Genomic DNA, 18,834 nt, shown 5'->3' with positions numbered 1-18,834 from the left:
CTATTTATTTTCTTAGTTACAGACACTTTTTTGTGGTTATATGTTTGCTGCACATCTCTCTTTTTGTTTTCATATTTCCAGCTTCGTTTTGCTGGTGTTTTTTTTTTCTTTTCAGATGTAATTTATTTTGGGAAGTGTAAGTCAAAGCCTTCTTAGTTTATCTCAGTTGCCATGTTTCTAACAAATAAACAAATCTCTTTTGTAGAGCTATTCTACCCACAACAGAAATTGAATTGGCTATTTACAGATGAGCACCACTGAACTAGAGTGCGTTTGTGATCTCAGCTGGAGAGCTAGATGTTGTGTCTGACTTGCAGTAATGTGCATGACACCCATAGCTGTGCACAAGAACATTAATCATTGACTAACAATGTTAACTTTTTGAGTAATAGACTAACTTTTAAGTTAATTCAGAACCTACTATTTATGACAAAAATGATGCTGTGCCATGTGCGGAAATCATGTTCTGCCCATTTCGGGTCATATAATTGTGTGCCTACGCTGGGGTGAGCCCGATTGATGTAAACAATCAAATGTGAGTGAGAATAACTAGATGTTGGCTGTTTATTGTTGTTTCTGTACAGAGTTTGCATTAAGAACTATTTTTTGTCAGTGAATTGACTGTGGAAACTAAACCAGGGAATTGATTTCCAGCTGTACAACTGATGACAATCCATGGCCACAATTCAATGATTGTTAATTTTGTATTCAGATTGGGAGAACAAATACTTATTGACTGCAAATTGTGCTTGTAAAAAAAAGAAAACATATCATCAATTAGAGCTCACCCTTCAAGCCTTAACAATTTCAAACAACATATAAGGAAAGCACATGAATCACAATATGTGCAACTTGAAGAAACAGTGAGGGCAGAGTGTGGTCGAGGGAATCCATAAACAAATATCAATCTTGGGCATTCAGATATTGACAGCAGAGTCAGTAGCTATACTCTGGTTAAAAGAATATGACAGAGAAGCATTGGAGAATCTTTTGGCACTGCAACAATTGGCAACAGTGTGTCTCAAGCTAGTGTGGACCAATGCATAGTAAACTTGCTGCGGATTTTCATCCAAAGGTCCAGTTAACGTGGCTGGAAATGTATAACAACAGTCGAGGGGAAATAGTAAGAAAATGAATGGAAAATGTTGTAGTAGAGGCTTTAATGCATGAAGCCGCTGAAAGTTCAAAGGACAGAGATACTTTAAGTGACAGTGGCGCAAGCAGCAACAACGAAGACAAAGAGGAAGACTTTTTTTATGTCTGTCATACAATCTAAAAAGAAGCCTAGTAGTCACACAGCTGTAAAAACTAAAGCCCAGAGTCTAGTCAAAATGTGGCTGGACATGAAATTAAAAGAATTATTCAACTATGCGGCATTTATTGGGAACAGGTTTTAGTAAATTTATTTATTAAATATAATCCCCTATGCCCTCAAGTGCTGCAGTAACAGACTTTTCTTCTGTGGGCAAAGACATTTTTTCTCCTAAACGCGCCTCACTGTCGGATAAAAAATTTAACATGTCAATGTTTGTGAAGGGAAATATGCACCTTACGGTAGCTCCTGTCTGATTCTAACATGTTGTTGTTGTTGTTGTTGTTGTTGTGGTCTTCTGTCCAGAGACTGGTTTGATGCAGCTCTCCTTGCTACTCTATCCTGTGCAAGCTTGTTCATCTACCAGTACCTACTGCAACCTACATCCTTCTGAATCTGTTTGGTGTATTCCTCTCTTGGGCTCCCTCTACGATTTTTACCCTCCACGCTGCCCTCCAGTACTAAATTGGTCATCCCGTGATGCCTCAGAATATGTCCTACCAAGCGATCCCTTCTTCTGGTCAAGTTGTGGCACAAATTTCTCTTCTTCCCAATTCTATTCAGTACCTCCTCATTAGTTATGTGATCTACCCATCTAATCTTCAGCATTCCTCTGTAGCACCACATTTCGAAATCTTCTAGTCTCTTGTCCAAACTATTTATCGTCCACGTTTCACTTCCATACATGGCTACACTCCATACCAATACTTTCAGAAACGACTTCCTGACACTTAAATCTATACTCAATGTTAACAAATTTCTCTTCTTCAAAAACCCTTTCCTTGCCATTGCCAGTCTACATTTTATACACTCTCTACTTCGACCATCATCAGTTATTTTGCTCCTCAAATAGCAGAACTCATTTACTACTTTAAGCGTCTCATTTCCTAATCTAATTCCCGCAGCATCACCTGATTTAATTCGACTACATCCCATTATTCTCATTTTGCTTTTGTTGATGTTCATCTTATATCCTCCTTTCAAGACACGGTCCATTCCGTTCAGCTGCTCTTCCAGGTCCTTTGCTGTCTCTGACAGAATTACAATGTCATCGGCGAACCTCAAAGTTTTTATTTCTTCTCCATGGATTTTAATTCCAACTCCGAATTTCAATTCTAACATTGATAACTGAATAATTATAAAATTAAATGATAAAACATTTTTATTTAAGCAATGGTAATATGATTGATTCACTTTCTCATTTCACTACACCTATAACATAAAGTTTACTATTACAACTTAATAAGATTGGCTTTAACTTCTGATAAATCTGCTGTGAAGTAATGTTTTAATGAGTAACGCAGTTCACATTTTTAGTAATGAATTGACGATTAGGAAAGATAACTTTGAGAATGATGTTGCCCTGCTGTGAAGATGCCCACTCAGCCATATTCTTAGTGTATTAGTGTGTACTGTACATATCTGCCTAAAATGTATTCCAATAGCACATCGCAACATGCCCTTGATACATGGACTTGCAAATTGCAGTGCAGCTAAAGCCGGGAGATTGTATGCTGAAAGACTTCACATTAGACATTTACCAAACAATAACACCTTTCAAAGAAGACTTGAAGAGAGAGGCTCTTGCAAGAAAACATCATCTTATTGCGGAAGACCAAATAGCGTTAGAACACTTTGTTTAGAAACTCAATTACTTCATCATATTAAGGGCACAAATTGCAGCAGTACCAGAGAAATAACAGAAACTGAGAATGTGAGTCACATGACTGTGTGGAAAGTGTTAAAAGAGTAATTACTTAATGCATTTCATTTTCAGAGAGTGTAACATATTATATATTATTGAGACAGATTGTTGATCTAGGAAAGCTTTTTGTACATGGATACCAGGAATGTAGTGCAGAATTTTCACAACACTCATGCATGGGCAGATAAGAATCCTTTCACAGTTTTGGAAACAAGACATCAGCAACAGCTTAGCAATAATGTATTGGCTGGCACAATTGGAGAGTTTAATTGGACCTTTTGTTTTCTACGGGAAGTTGACTGGAGCATCATACAGTGAATTTTTTATGGAAAGCATTTCAGTGTTTTGCTGGAAGATATTACACTACACTTATGCACAATGCGGCACGATGTTATTTTGCTCTGCAAGCAAGAACAGTTTTAAATCAGTGTTTCCAAAATAAACGAGTAGGTCATTGGACAGCATCATCTTCGCCTAAATGATCTGACCTCAGTCCATTGGATTTTTATTTTTTGGGGCTTTTAAAGAACATATTGTATTAAAGGCCTATTGCAAATGTTGACATTCTTCACCAATATGTCCAAGGAGGATTTCAGTAGATGCACCAGACACCCATAATGTGGGAGTGAGTAAGAAAGTGGCATTTGTAAACTTGTTAAGGCTAATGGTAAATATTTTGAGCATTTTATTTAACTAGTTGGAAAAGAAAAATTACATGTAGAATCAAACTGGCAATTTGAAAACAAAAAAACAAGAATGAAGCAGGAATGAAGTCCCCTACCCATTCCTCAGAGACTTCCCACATATTAGTTAACATCATGTATGAAAGGCAGAGAAAGTGGCAAAGGATTGTAAATTACTATTGCAAAACTATATTGAACTTTTATAATCTTATCATATAATTTTTATGTCAGTCAAGTATATTGGATAAGATTCAACTGGTATATGCTTAGAAGCTGCGAGAATGGATTCCCAATAAAATAGGACTTCGATCTGCCCCCCCCCCCCCCCTACTCCCTCCTGAAGTAACTCATGGTTTATTGAATCAAAGCTTTCATGTGGTCTAAATGTATACCTGCAATCTATTTGTCCAATCCAGCAGACGGTACAATTCTGGAAGAATTGGGAAACTGCTGTGGTCATGCTCAGATCATTTTAAAACCATGCTGAGAATCTAGATAACCATTTTATATTTTGTGAAGAAGGCACTAAGCTAGGAATCTAATCAGACTAGATGCAAGTTTGTCTAGAATTACTTTGTTTTTGGCAATGTTTTACTGACATCTGGATTTCTCTGAAAGGGCATTGATAATCATATCTTGACAGGCTAGAATAGAAATAATTCTATTCGTTGTCAGACCCTTTCACATCTAGTACACAAAATTCCATTTCTTAATTAGTTTGTATTTAAATATGTTACTGTTAGATCTGTGCAGATTTTGTTTCTGCAGAACACTTTTTGTTATTTATGGCATGGTTGGATTTGTGTACTCTTATCACCATACAATAATAATGAAAATCTAAACTACTGTAATTTACATTATCTATAATATTTCTGCTGATTATACAAATCTATTCTAGTGGCGCATATGTTTGTTACTCTAGTTTCTGAGCTTACTAAATTTAAAGGATTACATGCTTTAATATATCAGAGTGTTTCATGTTTACTATACTGTTTGAATTTGTGTCATGTTAGTCACAAAATATAGTAACATCAGCTCAGTTCTGTTCACTTCTACCTACTTTCCTGCTACCTCCTTTATTTCTTCCTTTCACTTGATTTTCCTCTAGCACCATCGTGCCAGCTAACCTGCCCCATTCTGTCACAACCTCCCATCATGCTCCCTTCCCTTCATGCTCCACCCATTTTGCACCTATTTTTTCCCACAGCTACTTTTTTTCATTGAGCAATTTGATAACATTTTATACAAAATTTATCTTCTTTAGCTTGTTAAAATGTTTTTCTGTTGTTCAGGACTTAAATTTAATGACTTTGACTGTGTAGTGTCAGATACATTCACAACACTTGTAGGTAAAAGAAGGTTTCATTGACAAAACTATAAAATCACAATTAGACTAAATGGCTAGTCAATGGTTAGCACCAGGAGACAAAATATCAGTTCTGTTGATTCAAATATTCAAACAGTCCCCCCCTCCCCCTCCTCCCTTAGAGTGTGTGTGTGTGTGTGTGTGTGAGAGAGAGAGAGAGAGAGAGAGAGAGAGAGAGAGAGAGAGAGAAACAGTACTGAATTTTTGTCTCTTGTGGGGTAAGTAAAGCCCAGCTATTCCATCTCTGTGATACTGGTAACATAATGTCATTTCATTTACCTTTTTATATCACCTATAGCCCATTTTAAAATAATGCTATCTATCTTTCTTTCTTTCAGGAAAGGCAGCATGTATCAGTCCCACCAACTCCTCCTCCCCTACCGCAGTTGTCACCTACAAAGAAAAACAGTGTATCAGAGATGCAGCAGAAACTACCCACTCCAAGTGATTGTATTAATAAAGGTATTTTCTGTTATTTAATTATTTAAATTGCAAATTTTTGTAATCAGCCCACCGCTCTTTTTCCCTGTGATTATGATATGGTGTCTGTTAGCACTAGTATATTGAATAAGTTTGGCAATCAATGTGAACTATGTAATGTTTTGGTGGTTTTGTACACTGAGTACAAGTTAATCGGAAAAATGGGTTTGTAATGAATTTTTGTCAAAGTAAGTTCAATCTAGGGATGTAAATAAGATGTGGAGACATCATCAGGAATCAAAAGGATTCGGAAGAGATAAGACGTAAAGTCTGTTTTATCCACTGGCAAAATTGAGGAATCTGTTATATTAAGTCAAAGGTAACCTAGGCCTGAGAAAATGTGACATATATAAAACTCAATGCTGATGTGGGAAGACTTAAAGTGAGAATTATTTAAACATGCGACAGCACATGTTTTACGAGAAGATTGAAGTTTTATTTTCAGCATCCTTGTTCTGGGATTGTGTTGTTACTATGAACCCGAAAATGTAGTGTATAATTTTGGTGTAATTTGCATACATATTTGGTGAAATTTTCATCCTTTATTGCTGCTGCTGCTGTTGTTGTTGTTAATGGTTAGATGTGCAAATTTAATAGGTTGTGATGCTATTTGAAATTGAATGTCAAAAGAAAGTGATGTTGGGGAGCATTTTGACTGGAATGTTTGTCTTTGCAAACCTTCAACAGTTTTTTTATCTAATATGGTTTTTGCACGTTTTCTTCTTTTGGCCCTGTTTAAGCTCTCAGCAAGCGATTTTCATTTGAGAAACAGCACCATTTATTTTGCTGCTGAACTGAGTACTTATCTGGTTTAATATGTTGCTCAGCATTTTCTCTTTTCCCACCCAATTCAATAACAAAATCTGCAGAATATTAATTTTGACCTTTTGTGGACATTCACAGCTGTGTGACCCACACTTCAGTGCTGACAGGGTTCTTACCGTAGAGGTAAAAAAAAAAAAAAAAAAAAAAAAAAAAAACAACTGTTCGCACAGTGGGGGAAGAGTTGTGGTGTGGTCAGAATACATTGACCAGTTTTGCCTCCTGGGCTCTACAGGGTGGACACTATGAACTGGCTGCTAGCCACAAGCGTAAACAAACCAGAATTATGATGGCCAGAGGGGAGAGTAGCACTGAGGAAACAGATTCTGCCTACCTCTCACAGCGCAGGAGCCTACACCCATGTCCTGCGTTTCTGTGGAACCCGAACTGACTCTTGGTCATAAGGATTGCCGATCCCTTGTGATATTCTGAGGGTCATAATCAGACTCCTTGATGGACCAGAATTAGTCTCTTCACTCGTTCCCAATGAGAAGAGAGAACAATGAGTAATATACAGCACAAAGCATTCAATAATGGCTATCATGCAGTTGCTTACTGAGGTTGGCATTTTTGGTAACGAGGAGAGATCATCATGTCCTCTATCAGTATTTGATGCAACCACAGTTCAAAACATCTGCCACCAAAACAACTGCCATATTAAATGTATCCACATTAAACCAACTTTTTAACTTTAGCTAGCAAGCAAACATAAGCCTTTCTTTGTTGTAAGATCTTAGTTCCTTGCTGAGGTGTTCATTGCCTTATACAGCTTGTATCTTATACAGCCAGTTCAGTGGCCCTTGATTGGCATGGCACCAGAGCATCGACCATTCTGAAATGAAGTGTCTATTAAGTAATTTCTTGTTTTCACATTTTGAGGCACAACTTTCATCTAAACTGATGAACCAAAACATTAAGATCTCTGCCCATTGCGAGTTTGTGTGATGCATGATGGCACTGAGTGCATGTGATCCAGTAAAAGAAGTATATGAGTGAACCAGAGACTAATGGGGATACATTCTAGCGATGATAAGTGGTGCAAATGAGGAAATTCATCAACTTAATTGACTTTGGCGTAAGCCAGATTGTTGTGGCCCAGTTCCTGAGAGCAAGCATCTTGGAAATGGTGAAGCTGTTCCCGTGATACTATCTTGAGCGTCTATGGAAAGTGGTTGAAGAATGTTGAAACGATGAGTAGGCAACAAGAAGGTGGACGGGCATACCTCTTCGCCGAATGCAAGGATTGGAGGCTTGCTCGTTCTCTAAAGCAGGAGAGATGGTGATTTGTGGCAGATCTGATGACAGAGTACAGTGCTGGCACAAGCACAAATGTTTTGGAGCACACCATTCAGCGCACAGTGTTGAACATGGTGTTTCGCAGCAGAAAACCCCTGTGTGTTCTCATGTTGACCCAACAACATCATCAGTTATGATTACAGTGGGCACGCAATCATCGACATTGGACTGTGGATCAATGGGTTAGTGTGCCTGGTCGGATGAAACCCTTTTATCATTAAATTTGGTCGATAGTCGTGTCCACATATGCCATTGTCCAGGCTAATGGCTGCTCAAAACGTGCAGCACACCACAGAAGAATAAAACCCAATTGGGATGCTATCGGGCGCCAGCTGCATGATCCATCCACCTGCAAATTACAGAACTGTGTGACCTGTGCATAGGTATCTGGTACCACAACCTCTAGAAACGTTGAATCCATGGCACACAGAATCACTGCTGAATTGTGTTCTAGAAGTGGACCAACATGCTTTTAAGCAAGTGATCATAATGTTTTGGCTCATGAGTATATCTTTGCATTTATCGCAAAATTTGAATTCCAATTTGTGAGGTCTTCAGTTATTACTGGAGCCATACTTATCTGTATGGCAGACAGTCTTATCAACAGGACATGGTTGTCAGCTAGTCACTGCCTGGAATCCAGCACTGGCTTCCATTAAGTTAAAATGAGAGAAATGAGAACAGCAATGAGAACCTCCAATTGTGGACCAACATAGTGCATTGCAGAGTTTTAATTTGGCTTTTAACCACATCATCAGTGCACCGCAGCACCATCATTGCCCATGACACATGCATGGAAATCCTCCCTCCGCTTCCCAACGGGAGGCATTATCAGTATTATTTTTGTCCAGCTGCAAGAGGTTTTCCATGCAAGAATGATTCCAGTTTGGGGCTTTGATAACTTTGGATTACACCACATATTTAACAACAGTTGTGCCTTCCAGCAGTGAGAGTCACAGACACGTGAACATGTCAAACAGTTACATTGATTGAATGTTTCAGTACTTGCACATTACCATGTGGTAGAAGTTTTGAGTGTCTGCTGATACATTGGTTTTATTGAAGGGGGGCACAGTGAAGAAAGATGAGGCAAGACTGGAATTAGGAATTCCTGGAAGGTTATGCGGGAGTGACAAGTCTGAGGTTATTAGGTTAGATTTTGATGTGGGGGCGGGGTGGACATCGTCATCCTGTAGCTGACATTAGTGTGAAAGACAATAATTAAGGACTGGACATTGCAGAGCAGGAGTGTTTCTATTGAGGCAGTGTTTTTAGTTCTGGATATCTGCGCGTAGGTGGTGTGATCTAAGTGAATAGTATGAACTGATAGAACATTAGTTATTGGAAGCCTTTGTCGGTAATTGGGCTACAGCAGAAAATGGTTAATTTTATTTTGGTCGAGTCATTTAGGTGTGTCCATTTAATTAGTATGCTAAGGGCAAGTATCCATGGAGGATAGGTATGGGGCTGAAAGAAGAATAACAGGAAGTATGATGCTGCCAATTGGAAGTAAAATATAAACTGCAGTGACAATGAAGGTAAATAATGATCATGGGGTGTATCTGATGAAAAAAATATTAAATCTGTGATCCTATGGTGAAGATCAGTTGGGAATGAAAAATTAAGGTACAAGATTTCTCTCTTGTAAAGATAATTTGAACCTCATTTACTGATAACAGCCTAACTGTACTGGTATTGTATTTTTATTTTTTTAATATTTGTTACAAATGACATGTAATTACTACTGTAGCAACTTAAACAAATTCCTTTCCTCAACTCTAGTTGTTATTATTTTCTTCTGTCAAATGTCACCACCTCTGTAGTTGCAAAATTGATGAACCTGTGAGTGAGTGACAAGGCATTTTTATATATGGGTAACTTTTTTTAATAAGGTTTCTTGGTTTTCTGCTTTAAAGAAGCAACATCAGATGTTACCTTTTTCTTGAATATAATATTTAACATTTTGGCAGATGATATGAAAAAGCAGTATCCTGTCTTAGCGGATGTTAGGAGATTCAAGGTGGGAGACCCTAAACCTGGCAGGTTATATCCATGCTTGTCAGATATTGAAACGTGCACAGAGACTGAGAGTGAGATGCCTGATACAGATGGCTTTGAAAGGTAATAATAATTTTGAAAAGGTTCTGCAATGATTAACTTATTGAAACTGAAAATTGCTCGTAGATAACAAATAATTATTTTCAGCTCTGGGAGTAATGATTCTTGCAGTAATTTGGAAGACACTAGTTTTGGGAGAGAGATACTGCAAGCTGCAGGCATTAACAAGTCACCAGTCAAGGCAAGTAAAGGATTTATATGGAATAAGCAACTACTTTTCTCCTGTTTGCGTACTATTGTATTATAACATATCATTTCTGATAATAGTTAGTTCTAGATTCAATATAACTAATTAAATATTTCTATAAAATTTATGCTCTTTTAACATTGTGTTTGTATAAAGGACAAGCAAAAATATTTACTATTCATTATTTGTTAAGGTTACCATTGTGCAAACCGGGGTATCTAAACCGGGTGGCAATTTCGGGGGCAGGGGGCATATTCACATTCTTGAGGGGGAAAAAACCTTGTTTCAATAAGCACCTAGCATCCAGCGCAAGTCAGACTATAGATTATTCATATGATTTTGAACCGCACCCCTGCTGGTGTTTGGACACATTCTAAGTTGATTTCTGAATGAATTATAAGTTGAATGCGTGCATAGTGTACATGATGTCTCCGCCAGGAGAATCCTCTTCACATCTAGAAATAAACTTTCCTGCAGACAACACGAGACAGGGCTGTGCGAGCTGAGCAGAATAAAGCCAAACTGGTGAATGCCAACTGCTGCTTGTTTATGTGGTTGATTTCGATTTGCGAATGTTCATTGTTGTTATGATTACTAGCAAAATCCACAGATTCAGACTACCGGAGTGGAAATAAACGACTAACAGGAGTAACAGGTAAGAAATATTACATATTATCTTCTCGGTGTATCCAGAAAAGTGAAATTTTGACAGAAAAAATAAGCAGTGGCTTATTCTGAGTAGCGCGGAAAACGCATTGTACAAACACGTAATTATGCCTAACCGGAGAATAATCACTGGATAACTAAACCAGTGATTGTGGCAGGGTTAATAAAGTTAACTGGAGAATGAGTTCTGACAGTGGTAGAAATAGTTACAGAATTAGTGATGACAAGACTTTGTTAGAACGAGGAAGAAGAAGAAACGGGGACATCACACAAATTATGGAAGAATTTGACGATTCCAAATGTATACAAAAATTTCGTCCTACTTTTTGGTCTCGTGCGTGAGAAACTGGAGTGTGTGAATGAACTGTGAAACTATTTCCTAACGTAAAACCTTTTACTTGTAGGCCAAATAGGTATTTCGTACTGGTACTAAGTGAATTATATTCTGTCGTATTATTAAAATGATCATTACTGCTAAAACAGTCTCGCTTATTTGGTGTGTATTGCAATTGATGCAATATTAGAAAGGCCTATTCTGTTTTATCTAGCACACAGTGACAAAATAGACGTAATCAGATTGAGAAACCACACCAGTCTTGGGTACTGTTTGTATTAACAGCATTTTCAGTATTGGACAACGACATTTCTATTTTTCATGTAGCAAAACGTTTGACGAACTTTATAAGGTGATAGCTCTTCCACTGAAAGGAAAGCACACCATGTAAAGCTGTAGCAAGATTGATAGAAAAATCGCTAGGACCTAAAGACTGAAGAAATGTGTATTGTCCTGCCTGTCTCTTGTCTTTACTGGTTTTAGGTATCATATATTTAATTTTATGTCACACAGAAGAGCAAGTTATTAGCTAATAGGCAATAAAGATTCTAAAAGGAGGGGCAGCGTGTCAAACCGGCCGACTAGGAGCTGGAGAGTCACTACAGGAAATTTTAATTTCCATTGTCCTGAAATAGTTTGATGACATCCATTACAAAATATACACTTTTGAGTTCCACAGAGCAAAATACAGTGATGTGCGGTATAAGAATGTTGTTTGAAGAGGCGTGGCACTGCACACTTAAGACAAAATAACGTGTCTTACATTTCCTCGAAGATATATGTTTTATGTATCAGACATCTTCAGAAAGATGTGCGCTACAAAATGAACTTATTTTTGAAAAGTATTTCTTTTTTAAAATTTTTGACGTACTGATGCGCAGAGCAGTCTGAGTTAAAGTGGAGGGGGGGGTGTCTCCCCATGACCCGTGTTTACATTTAGTGATTTTTTTCTGTTTCCTCTTCGTTTACTGCTCTCATGTCAAATGAAAACAAGACAGATCTCTGAGGCTGGGAGCTATCAAGTGAATTAAAATACATTCTCGTAATTACGGAAGGCTAAAATATGTTACTAGTTTTAGATTTTATTTCCATCTTTCTGACAGTCAAGCATTGATCCCCTTGCAGAATAATAAAGTTATTTTTGTCGGTTTGCTAAAGAAATTTGGCTTTTCGTAGGGTTTCCTGCTGAGGCGCTCAATTTATTTGGAACGAACTGTTTAATTCTACAATATTGCTTCGTTTCAACTATTCGCTTCATTTCAATTGCACGTTTTCATCTTCTAGCATGTATGGCATTATGCTATAATAAAGAACCAAACATGAGAATACAGTACTTGTACTCCAAGAAAATTTGTCCCGAAAACCACACTGAAAAGCTTCATGTCAGGTCGAGGCCTACGTGATTAGGAATCTGGACATATGAATGTGCACTGTAAGGTGAACTATGCATTTTAGTACGGTTCACGAAACTCAGCCGCTCTTGGAGTATCCTCTGATGTCTTGTTTCTTTTATGAAATAATGTAAGATCTTTTAATGTTTTAATTAATGATATGAATATAATAGAGGGAAACATTCCACGTGGGAAAAATATATCTAAAAACAAAGAAGATGTGACTTACCAAACGAAAGCGCTGGCAGGTTGAAAGACACACAAACAAACACAAACATACACACAGAATTCTAGCTTTCGCAACCAACGGCTGCTTCATCAGGAAAGAGGGAAGGAGAGGGAAAGACGAAAGGATGTGGGTTTTAAGGGAGAGGGTAAGGAGTCATTCCAATCACGGGAGCGGAAAGACTTACCTTAGGGGGAAAAAAGGACAGGTATACACTCGCATACACACACATATCTATCTGCACATACACAAACACAAGCAGACATTTGGAAATGTGGAATGAGTTGCACTCAAGTGGTTTCGTATATGACTGTAGACATGGTGACACCAGTATACACTTCAGTTTCGTCATTTTGTGGGTCCCTGAGTCGTGTCTGAAATGGAAGTTTTGGCAGCTGCATGTCACAAGAGTTGTGATGGAGTTAAAACTTGTTGCGTGAAATCGCTGCATAAGAAAAAATAAGAAATGTGTTTAGATTCGTGACTGGATGAAGAAAAGACGTCAGCTAGGTTGCTCAGCATCCTTGCTGAAATAATTTGTAACAGTAGATCCAAGAAGTTCTTTTAATTATCTTAGAATGTCACCAGAACTGTTCACGTTTCTTATAAATAGAGTTAATTATGCGATAAGGAATAAAGGTACTGTAATGCTTGAAGCACTGTTGCCAGAACTGAAATTACGTATCATACTGCATGCATTACAATCAAGAACACCTGCCATGCTTTAAGATATAGTTTTAGTTGGTGATGACGCTTTTTCATTAACACCAATAATTAACATAATCAGTAATAATTAGTAATGTTAGCAACAATAATTATTCAAAGCAGGCTGCATTTAGAAGGGAATGATTTGCAAAATACTCTCTTGAAGATAAATGTGTACAGTGAATATATTTCAAAATTCTAACGTGTGAATGGGGAGCACTGCAGCAACGTTTTAAATAGATATATTGAATAAAGAATGCAGCTTCTTGAATTCGTATAGCCTTCCCTCTGTCAACAATATTTGTTAATAAAGTGTTGGCCAACTCGAACGATGGGATTTTAGTCTTGTTGATGAGAGCATTGCCACAGCCAGAATTACACTTGCTTGTATTTTTCTTAATTCAGTCGTTTATGTGTTCCTAACCCAATAAACTTTGCCCTGCAGCTCAGATACTGTCAAACCATCTATGTCATGGTCGCACATGGTGGTCTCAGCGGCAGCAGTATATTGCTTACTTTTGTAATCAGCATCACTGAAATCACACAAACACCTATGCAAAGCATAGGTATCCAAAAAGCGAACATTATTCTCTATTCCCCATTTCATATTTCAGTTTGCCTACCCTCTACGAACACATGTAACCTCAAAACTCGTGCAACTAGTGTCGCCAAAGTTGGAACACGCCGAAAGTGTTTAGTTTGACCAATGAGTTGCACAAACGCGCGTGGCCGGTAGCGCAGTTGCTTGCAACCTAGTGTCATTGTGTAAACTAGGCTTAAAGTAAGCATATGTATTTGAATAATGACATTGTCCTGGCTGTGACTATATTGTGCTGGCACTGCACTTCGAGCATGTGAGCTGCAGAGCCTGCCCAATATAAACAAATAAGTGCACAGATCAGTCTGAAAGTTTTGAGACTGTAACAGATTCTGATTTTAACATTGTGTTTACTATTAAAATTAATGAAAAATACCATTGTAATGCTTTCCATGTGATTTCTTAGTGATTTGAAGTGGGTCTGTTCAGTGATCTGTTTAGTGATTGTTTTGGTGTGTGAAATTTCTCTTCCTACCATGGCCAGTCTTAGTTGTTTCAGTCAAATGAGGCAGGAAATAAATTCCTTTGATATTGAAAGTTTCACTGGGCACTTTCAAAGAACTACTGAGAAGGGAATTTTGTTTGTTAGGGGTGTGATGGAAGAACATCACTGCATACATTCTCGTATTTAGTATTATCTTTGAATTGAATTAATAGCTGTCTCCGAGATTTTACATTTGCGTCTTCAGGTCAGAAAGGTACCACTGCACGATACAGCCTTCTAAAGGCCTGGCCAGACAGAATCCAGCCTGCCGCTGCGACGGCCGGCGCAGCGGGTGGCCAGGCCCGTCAGCGGCCAGGGATGCCACACAGGCAACGGCTGGCCTGCTGCAGCGACTGTTGCTGCGTCAGCTGTTACACTGTGGAAGGGGCTGAACCCCATTATTAAGCTTGCATGCATAGCGCGATTGTCTTGGCGTTAGATGATTTGGGAGCTTCATGCGGTACACATTATCTTTGTGTGTGTGTGTGTGTGTGTGTGTGTGTGTGTGGGTTTTTTTTTAAGCACAGAAATGAGTAGCTCGGACGAATAAGAACCTCTTCTTGCATTAGCAATACAAAATGGCACCAAGAAGAGGAGATGTGGGGTGCACGACATTAACAGCAGGAGAGAAAGCTTAGGAGAATACTGTCGTCTGTGTATTGAACTAGAGTCCGACGAAGATAGGTTCTTCAAATATTTTCGTATCTTGCAAGAATGTTTCGAAGAACTGCATCTCCTCATAAAAGGGGCACCAAGAAGTGCACAATGAACTTGAGGAAGCCAATTGATACAAGGCAAAGACTAGTCATTTGCTTGAGGTAAGTTTTACCATTTGTGGCCTCTTTGTGCTTCATACAGAAGTCATATAAATTATTCCATTACAGTTTTGCTGTATCGTATGAAAGGTTCGGCAGAAGAAAATGCTGTCTCACAATATAGCCACAAGTGGAGTGCTAAATTCATCTGCAGTGTTTACGAATGCAGCAAACAATAGTAACATCTAGTTCTGTATGTCACGCTAGAGAGAACTTGTTACTAAATAGATTGTTTCGTTGTATTCATAACATTGTCATTTAATTTAAACAAACATACCTTTGGTCGTTAACTTATCTATTCGTTCTATTGCCATTATTTATTTTAATCTTTTCCTGATACTTGGCTACAGGCGACAGTCACCAGACCCTTGCTTTTTCTATTTGGTAAGGACGTTCAACAGTCTCAGAAATTGTGAAAGAAGTGTGCCAGACGATAAGGACTGTTCTACAGCCCAAGTATTTACCTACTCCAACAGAGATGTGGAAGAAATCTGAAGAAGGATTTCTGGAACCTTGGGGGTTTCCGAACTACCATGGAAGCATAGACGGAAAGCATATCAGGTTAAAATTACCGAAGGATAGTGGATCCCAGTTCTTCTGTCACAAACAATTCTTTTTGCTAGTTCTAGTTCTCCTGGCGATCGTTGATCCATACTACAAGTTTACAGTAGTTGATATTGGAAGTTATGGACATTAAATTTTTGAGAATTCAACTTCCTATCAAGAGTATATCGAGGGCAAAAATATTCTACCTCCAAAGTCACTTACCAGGTACAGACATCCCCGTTCCTCGTGTTTTCATTGGTGGTGAAGGTTTTGCACTTCAGACTTATTTACTGAGACCATATCCAAAACCTACAGTAATCAACAATGCAAAGAACAGGGTGTCTACGACCTGGGAGATCCGGGGAAAACCCAGGAATTTTTTCATCCGGGAAAAACCCGGGAATTTTTTTTTTTTAATTCCGGGAATTTTTCATTGTTTTTGTTCTCAGTTCAATTTTTGTAATTTTGACTGGTAAGAACCAATACTCTAACAAAGGATATTACTGTATCCTGCTACTGCAGAATAATACTGGAGCAATAAAACATGAATGAGAGAAAAAACTGAAATAAAACTTAAATTGCAAAGGAAATGCGCCAAATACAGCAACTAAACACAGTGCTCATACAAGCGTTTGAGTGGGATCATGCACATGCGCAGTATCTTCTTCCACTTGTGGCTACAGAAACGTGGCTGTTGGCTGTGTAAGCAGTCCAAGCAAAAAAAAGGGGGGGGGGGCTGGTACGTGCTGCCAGGAAAAATTTTACTGGCGCGCCCAAGCTGCCAGATTGTGCTGCAGCCCTGGATTTTGGTGTGTGTGTGTGTGTGTGTGTGTGTGTGTGTGTGTGTGTGTGTTTTCTTGAGGAAAAAAACTTGTTTCACAAAGCACTTAGCATCCAGCGCACGTTGGTCTATTGAGTATTCGTATGACTTTGAAATGTGTCTGTCGGTTTTTGAACATTGTTGAACACATTCTAAGTTGATTTCTGAATGAATCATAAGTTGATTTGTGAATGTGTGCGTAGTGTACGTGATGTATCTGTCAGTGGAATCCTCGTCACATCTAGAAATAAACTTTCCTGCAGACAAAAGGGGCTATACGAGCTGAGCAGAGTATAGCCGTATGAAAGAAAGCCAACCACTGTCTGATTATACGGTTGATTGGGTTTGCGAATGATGAGCGTTGTTATGATTACCAGCGAAATCCATAGATTCAGACTACCAGAGTGCGAATAAACGACTAACAGGAATAACATGTAAAAAAAAGTACGTATTATCTTCTCGGTGTATCCAAGAAAATGAAATTATGACAGAAAATTTTTGGCCAGATCGATATACTAGCAAGGGCTAGTTGTACAGTCTCCGGCTAGCAGTCGCTTTAAGCTCTATTCTGGAAGTAGTGCGGAAAACGTGTTGTACAAACACATAATAACGCCTAACCAGAGAATAATCGTGGGGTAACTAAACTGGTGATTGTGGTAGAGTTAGTACAGTTAACTGGCGAATAAGCTGTGACATTGGCAGGAATAGATACAGAATTAGTGATGACAACATTGTTTGTTAGAATGAGGAAGGAGAAGAAACGGTGACATCACTTAAGTTATGGAAGAATATGACGATTCCAAATTTATATAAAAATTTCGCACTACTACTTTTCGATATGCTTGAGAAACTGGAGCATATGAATGAAGTGTAAAACTATTTCCTAATGTAAATCTTTATGCTTGTAGTAGGCCTAATAGGCTTTTGATATTGGTACTTAGTGAATTATATTCTGCCGTGTTATAAAAATGACCATTTCTGCCAAAACAGTCTCGTTTATTTGGCGTGTGTTAAAATTGCTGCAGTATTATAAAGGCCTATTTTGTTTTATCTCGCAGACAGTTACAAAATACAGGTAATCAGGTCGAGAAACCAGTCTTGGGCCTATTTATAATTACAGCTTTTCAGTATTAGACAGCGACATTTCAATTTTTCGTGTAGCAAAACATTTGACGAACTTTGATGAGGTAACAGATCCTTTTGCAGAAAGGAAAGCACGCCATGTAAAGCTGTAGCAAGATTAGAGAGAGAAAAATTTTAGGAGCTAAGGATTGAAGAAATGTATACTGTCTTGCTTGTCTCTTTTCTTTACTGGTTTTATGTATCCTTTACTTAATTTTGTCACACAAAGGAGCAAGTTGTCAGCTAATAGGGAATAAAGAGTGCAAATTTTCTGAAGAGGTTTTTTTTAAAGAAAAAGAGGGGCAGGATGTCAAACTGGCTGACTGGAAGCAGGAGAGGCACCATAGGACATTTTAATTTCCACTGTCCTGAATATAGTTTGATGGCATCCAGTACAAAATATACATGTTTCAATTAACAGACCGAAATACAGTGACACGCGATAGAAGAAAGCTGTGTGAAGAGGTGTAGCGCTGCACTTTGGCACACTTAAGATCAAATAACATGTCTTACAATTCCTGGGACACGTATGTTTTATGTATCAGACTCTTCAGAAAGATGTGCGCTACAAAATGAATATACGTGAAATCTTCTCGGGTGATCAGCCGAGTAAAGGCGTCGTCTTCTCGCAACGTTTCGAAGGGTTTCGTACCCATCATCTTCAAGCGAAGTGTCGAGATGCTGTGTTGCGCGGTCCTATAAAGGCTCCTGGACCAGTGACCGATTCCGGGCGCCGACCAATCAGGTACCTGCGGAATCGGCCGCCGCGCCAGTGGTGGAGGGTTCGCGGCGCGGACCGGGCGTCGAGTCCCTGCCGGTTCCTAATACGTCTGTGGCCGCTACCGTCTTCGTGCCGGAGCGTTCTCTTCTAATTTAAATTAGAAGAGAACGCTCCGGCACGAAGACGGTAGCGGCCACAGACGTATTAGGAACCGGCAGGGACTCGACGCCCGGTCCGCGCCGCGAACCCTCCACCACTGGCACGGCGGCCGATTCCGCAGGTACCTGATTGGTCGGCGCCCGGAATCGGTCACTGGTCCAGGAGCCTTTATAGGACCGCGCAACACAGCATCTCGACACTTCGCTTGAAGATGATGGGTACGAAACCCTTCGAAACGTTGCGAGAAGACGACGCCTTTACTCGGCTGATCACCCGAG

At 38.9% G+C, this 18,834-nt stretch overlaps 1 protein-coding gene across 4 annotated transcripts in view; it reads left to right on the top strand.

Moving 5' to 3' along the window:
* The window catches only part of LOC124619632 (anillin-like), a 139,288-nt gene that overhangs the window by 32,590 nt on the left and 87,864 nt on the right, over nucleotides 1-18,834 (top strand). For all 4 annotated transcript variants that reach the window (XM_047146142.1, XM_047146144.1, XM_047146143.1 and 1 more), the window contains 3 exons: nucleotides 5,405-5,528; nucleotides 9,635-9,785; nucleotides 9,870-9,963. In XM_047146142.1, coding sequence (XP_047002098.1) covers nucleotides 5,405-5,528; nucleotides 9,635-9,785; nucleotides 9,870-9,963 — 369 coding nt within the window. The remainder of the gene's footprint in view (nucleotides 1-5,404; nucleotides 5,529-9,634; nucleotides 9,786-9,869; nucleotides 9,964-18,834) is intronic.

This window comes from Schistocerca americana, chromosome 6, assembly GCF_021461395.2.
Source record: "Schistocerca americana isolate TAMUIC-IGC-003095 chromosome 6, iqSchAmer2.1, whole genome shotgun sequence".
In the NCBI taxonomy this organism is placed as follows: Eukaryota; Metazoa; Arthropoda; class Insecta; order Orthoptera; family Acrididae; genus Schistocerca; species Schistocerca americana.
The sequence above is the reverse complement of the archived record's forward strand: the minus strand, read 5'-3'. Positions and strand labels throughout refer to the sequence as shown.